The sequence below is a fragment of the Sinocyclocheilus rhinocerous genome, unplaced genomic scaffold (assembly GCF_001515625.1).
Source record: "Sinocyclocheilus rhinocerous isolate Xijiao unplaced genomic scaffold, SAMN03320098_v1.1 scaffold393, whole genome shotgun sequence".
Lineage (NCBI taxonomy): Eukaryota > Metazoa > Chordata > Actinopteri > Cypriniformes > Cyprinidae > Sinocyclocheilus > Sinocyclocheilus rhinocerous.
Window position 1 is genome coordinate 257661 of NW_015654520.1, and position 5085 is coordinate 262745.

At 37.6% G+C, this 5085-nt stretch overlaps 1 protein-coding gene across 1 annotated transcript in view; it reads right to left on the bottom strand.

Annotated features, from left to right (window-relative positions):
• Positions 1–436: 436 nt before the first annotated feature.
• LOC107717489 (metalloproteinase inhibitor 2-like) overlaps positions 437–5085 on the bottom strand; it is a 12606-nt gene continuing 7957 nt past the window's right edge. Inside the window, exons 2-5 of the mRNA XM_016524252.1 lie at positions 3500–3600; positions 1912–2020; positions 1670–1794; positions 437–1582 (exon numbers count right to left, since the gene is read on the bottom strand). Coding sequence (XP_016379738.1) covers positions 1385–1582; positions 1670–1794; positions 1912–2020; positions 3500–3600 — 533 coding nt within the window. The 3' untranslated portion in view covers positions 437–1384. The remainder of the gene's footprint in view (positions 1583–1669; positions 1795–1911; positions 2021–3499; positions 3601–5085) is intronic.

Genomic DNA, 5085 nt, shown 5'->3' on the forward strand with positions numbered 1-5085 from the left:
TAAATTATTGCCAGATCTATGTATGTTGCTATATGCACAGTACAGTATAGAATTTACATCTCACTTATGATTTACATTCCTTAGACACCCATGAACTCAATTCACTTTCTGATGTACACTACCACGCAAAGATCTGGACACACCTACTAATTCTGATTATACCAATTCTTTAGTATTACTATTTTCTCCATTTTAGAATAATAGTCAAGTCAAAACTATTAAATAATACAAAGTATGGGAATTATGTAGTGACAAAAAACAATGTTATATATATATATATATATATATATATATATATACTGTATATATATATGTGTGTGTGTGTGTTGGGTGTAAAATTTATTTAAATTTAAGCAGAGAAACACAAATTTAGTCAAGCGTGTCCAAAATTTTGCCTGGTAGTTTATCTCAAATTATAAAAGATAATTGTTGTGTGTTGGGTGTAAAATTTATTTAAATTTAAGCAGAGAAACACAAATTTAGTCAAGCGTGTCCAAAATTTTGCCTGGTAGTTTATCTCAAATTATAAAAGATAATTGTTTTTCATTATGATGGCAATTTCTCCAGAAATTTGACAAACTAGCTTGTCTGCAAAGCCTTCTAATCATCTGTCCCATATATCTTTATGGCACAATTACTTCAGTCTTTCTGCTTTACACTGTAAGAATAAAATTGACAGCATAAAAGATGAAAAACTCTTTGCTCAAGCTGTGCTTGAGGAACTGAAAAACAATGTTGTAACCAATTTCCTCTTTATTGGAGAGCAAAAATCTAGCAAAAAAACACTTGGGTTCTCAAAGTGCTTAAGAGAAACTTTTCTGCCTGTCATTTCAACACTAGAGGTAAGATTCAATTCATATATTAACATGCAACCAAATGTATGAATTCTGTCATGCCTTGGAAAATATCACACATACATTTCTGCACCACAATTCACCCTAAAATCAAAAGGAAAATATAGAACATTATATTTCCAGCATATTCCCCATCCCATCATAGCATGTCTGGATGTTTACACTTTATTAGTTTGTTTGTAATTCTCATTCTCTATGATCTAAATACTGCAATACAATAATGAGAATATATATTTGTAATACCATAATGAAAACTGGACGACTGGCATTTTTATGATCTTTTAAACTTTATTTTCTCTATGCAAAATATGATTCATTATTTTTGTTTTAATTCATTCATTCATACAAAAATATTACCATATTATATCTTTTTTCTTTTGAATTTGCGTTGACACTATAATGGCCCAAACGTGGTCTTGACAGGTTTCATGAGCTCTAGAATGCATTTGCAGAATTAAGGTGTGAGTTTAAGGTCAGGTAAGCTGTGTTGTGGGGGATTTTCTGAATGAGAGATCGAGCTGAGGACTTGTTTATGGGTCCTCAATGTCCATGAACTCTCTTTTAGGTGGGGTAGATCCACGGTACCAGGCACAGCTGCTGTCACTCCTCTTAATGCAGGTGTAGTGCTGAGCCTGTGTACCCTGAACTGTTCCCTCCAGCACCCAGTCAGTCCAAAGACACTCTGTGGGGTCGTTAATGGAACAGGGAATCGTAGGACACTGGATGACCTGCACAAAGACAAGAGAAGAGCTGTGAGAACGTGAAGACAGAAGAGCGATGGATGGATGGATGGATGGATAGATAGATAGCAATACCTTGCAATCACATCCCATCTGGTAGCGCTGACCCAAGCTAATTTTCTGTGTCAGACTCAGAGACTCCCAAGATTCAATGTAGTCGCAAAGATTTATACGCAATGTGCCATTTGAATCCATATTACCTGTGCAGATTAAAGAGATGGTGTTGGTATAAAGGTGCCACTGAAGTTTCTACAGTTTACAGAAGCAAATGCTGTTTCTCGAACACTATTTTTCACAACATGTTAATTGACTCTTACCAGTAATCAGGTATTCCTTTTGGCCACTGCTCTCGAGATTGACCCCGCACAAAGCTGATGAGGGGCCCGTGAAGATGGCATCAATATCTCCGTCAGGACCCTTAAACATCTAGTGAAAGAAGATGGCATGAAGAAGTCAAGAAACTGTCTTGGCTTTTTCGTTTGGTTTAATATTGTAAACATTCTGTTTTCGTGTCTCAGAATTACAGTCAATGAAAGATTGCGATTTGTAAGAACAGTTAACGTCTTTATGGCGCTAATAATTACAAATTATATTTGGTATGCCGTCTTTGTTTTTCAGTATTTTGCAAAGAAAATAATAAGGTAAATTTATAATATAAAGATATTACATACGTATGAAGAATTTATGTAGCTATTTTTTTTATGTAGCATTCTGATAACATTAGCAACAAAGTCGATCAAAGATTCATTTTTGGCAAGCTAGGCTTATTAGAAAAACGTGCCTGTGGCAAAATGATATTAGGTTGCTTATTGCACATTTTGTGACACTTTCAAAGTGAAATGTCTAGTGAGTAGTGCTAAAAGCCTAAAAGCTGTTTAGTTTTTTACAGATAAACTTGAATCTGGCAACGTTTTATTAAAATAGTTGTATGTATCGCGGCAGTGGCGCTAAAAGTTTAACCGCGTTTGTAAATGGCGTACCACCTAAACTAAACCCTACACTAAACCTAACTGATAGTGTTAACAAAAGCAAACACACAACCATGCTATTTTAGCTTGCTTCTACAAGTATTTGAGGTCTTTATTTGTGACTCGTGTCCATACCTAAGCGTTTCGCATCTTATGGCGCTTTTCCACTGCATGGTACGGCACGGTACGGTTCACTTTTGGGGGGTTTTCCACTGGGTACAGTACTTGGTACCTGGTACTTTTTTCAGTACCACCTCGGTTGAGGGTCCCAGCGACCCGTCCCGTTACCAAAACGTGACGTGTAAACTCTGCTGATCACGGATTGGCCGGAGAGAATCGTCACTACCTGCGTCACTGAAATTGCAGCGGTACTAAACTGCAGTGGAAACGCAAACCTAGCCGTGCCATGCCATACTGAGCCATACTGAGCCGTGCCGTACCACGCAGTGGAAAAGCGCCATTAAATGCAATGCTGTACCGGGTGAGCTTTTGAGCAAGTTTACTTTGTCAGAGAAGCCATACATATGGAGCTGGTTATGTGATGTAAAGGTCCAAATGTATTCGTTTACAATTCATGCACTGTGGTAAAAGTCTTTTGAGGTCATACCCTTGTATTATGTAAGGTACTGTGCAAAAATAAGTCTTTATTAATCAATAATCTGCACGTGTAATCATAATTTGTTTGAATACGATTGAAACTTGTTGGTGTTTTACTGCCACTAGTGTTCATTTGAGCTGGAAACTGCATTGAATTATATGTACAGGTACGTTTTTGGAGTTTTGGACAAATGTTTTTCTAATGAGGCTATGTCGCAGTAACAGTATACATGTCATAATCATGGTAATTCCATAATAACATAGCACTAGTTTTGTGTTTGGCTTCAGGAAAATAAAATCAGTGCAGGATTGAAAGTGGTGGATAGGATTCTCCACTAACCTTTATCTGTTTGATGTCATATCGGATCATTTTGATTGGATAGCCATAGGCATCATTACCAGTGACCACCTCCTTCTGTCCAACCACTTTGGCTCTGATGACTGGAAAGGCATAGAACAGAAAAAGCCATTGAAATACCATTTAAAAACCATTTAACCTGAAATGTCTCTTGCACATCTTACCCCACTGTAAATGGGTGTTATCCTTCATGTATAGAGTAAGATATCTTATCTAGCTGCTGTTATTCTGCTCTGTACTACAGGTGCTGGGTGTTGTGCGTATGGAGACACATGAGTATTTGATTAGCGGAGGGCAGTGCAAGGAATGTGCTCCCAGCCTCATATTCAGGAAGCCAGTCAGCATTCTGACTCTAGCAGGCAGTTTGCCCCCCCGCTCGCCCTGCCGCTTTAATCTCCACCCTCACACTGCCTGTTCCCCATAGAGCTGCTGACATACAAATACCAAATGCTCAGTCCAAATTCATCTCTCCATTAATAAAGCAATTCAGTCAGTAGGATCACATGCTTTGAACAAAACAGAGGTTGAAAGACTAGATTTTTCCATGAGCGCTGCTAAGGTGGTCGCTAGAGCATGGCTGGGTGGTTCCCATGGTGTTCTGTGCCTTGCTAAGGCATTGATATGCATTAGAAAGGTCGAAAGCATGCTGCTAAGCAGTTGCGTGGATGTAAGGAGAGGTTCTAGAGCAGTGCTATGTGGTTTCTACAGTGTTGGGGTAACGCATTACAAGTAACTCGAGTTACGTAATCAGATTACTTTTTTAAAAGTAACTAGTAAAGTAACACATTACTTTTAACTTCACAACAAAATATCTGCGTTACTTTTTCAAATAAATAACACAAGTTAGTTTGTTTTCCATTTATTGATTGAGACCTCTCTTGTTTCCATGTTGAGAGAAATCGGGAGTAATTGCAGAGGCGTTTTGTGCGCTTGTGTAAGCATGATAGTTATTGTAGTCCTATTCTAAATGTCAACATGCATTTACTCATCTCACTTGCACAAAAACAGATTCAGTATTCCTAGAATTGCACAAAAATGGTGAAATGCAAACTCAGAATGTGACGTAAACCTGCAATAATTGTTAAATAACGCAATCCTGAAAAAAAGGCTTCACAGCACAACTGTTTTCAACATGGATAATAATAATAAATGTTTCTTGAGCAGCAAATCAGCATATTATAATGACTTCTGAAGGAAAATCTGACACTAAAGACTGGAGTAACGGGTGCAAAAAAAATTAATAACAAAAATAAATTACATTTTTAAATATTTTCAAATAGAAAACCCCAAAATAAACCCAAATAAATGCAGACTTGGTGAGGATGAGAGAATAAATTAAAAAATCTTACCGACCCCAAAGTGTTAAGCGGTAGTGTATAGGAATAAGAGAGATAAAATATCCCTATTATAGACTGTAAAAAAAGATGGACGACACGTCTCCTATTCCTTCCACTATAGAAAAGTGAAGCCAAAGCATCTCGGTATGGCCGCTGCCATCTTGAGTAAATGACGTCATTTGGAGCCCGAGTCTGCGCAGTAGAGATTCGTTTGGAGCCCGAGTCTGCGCA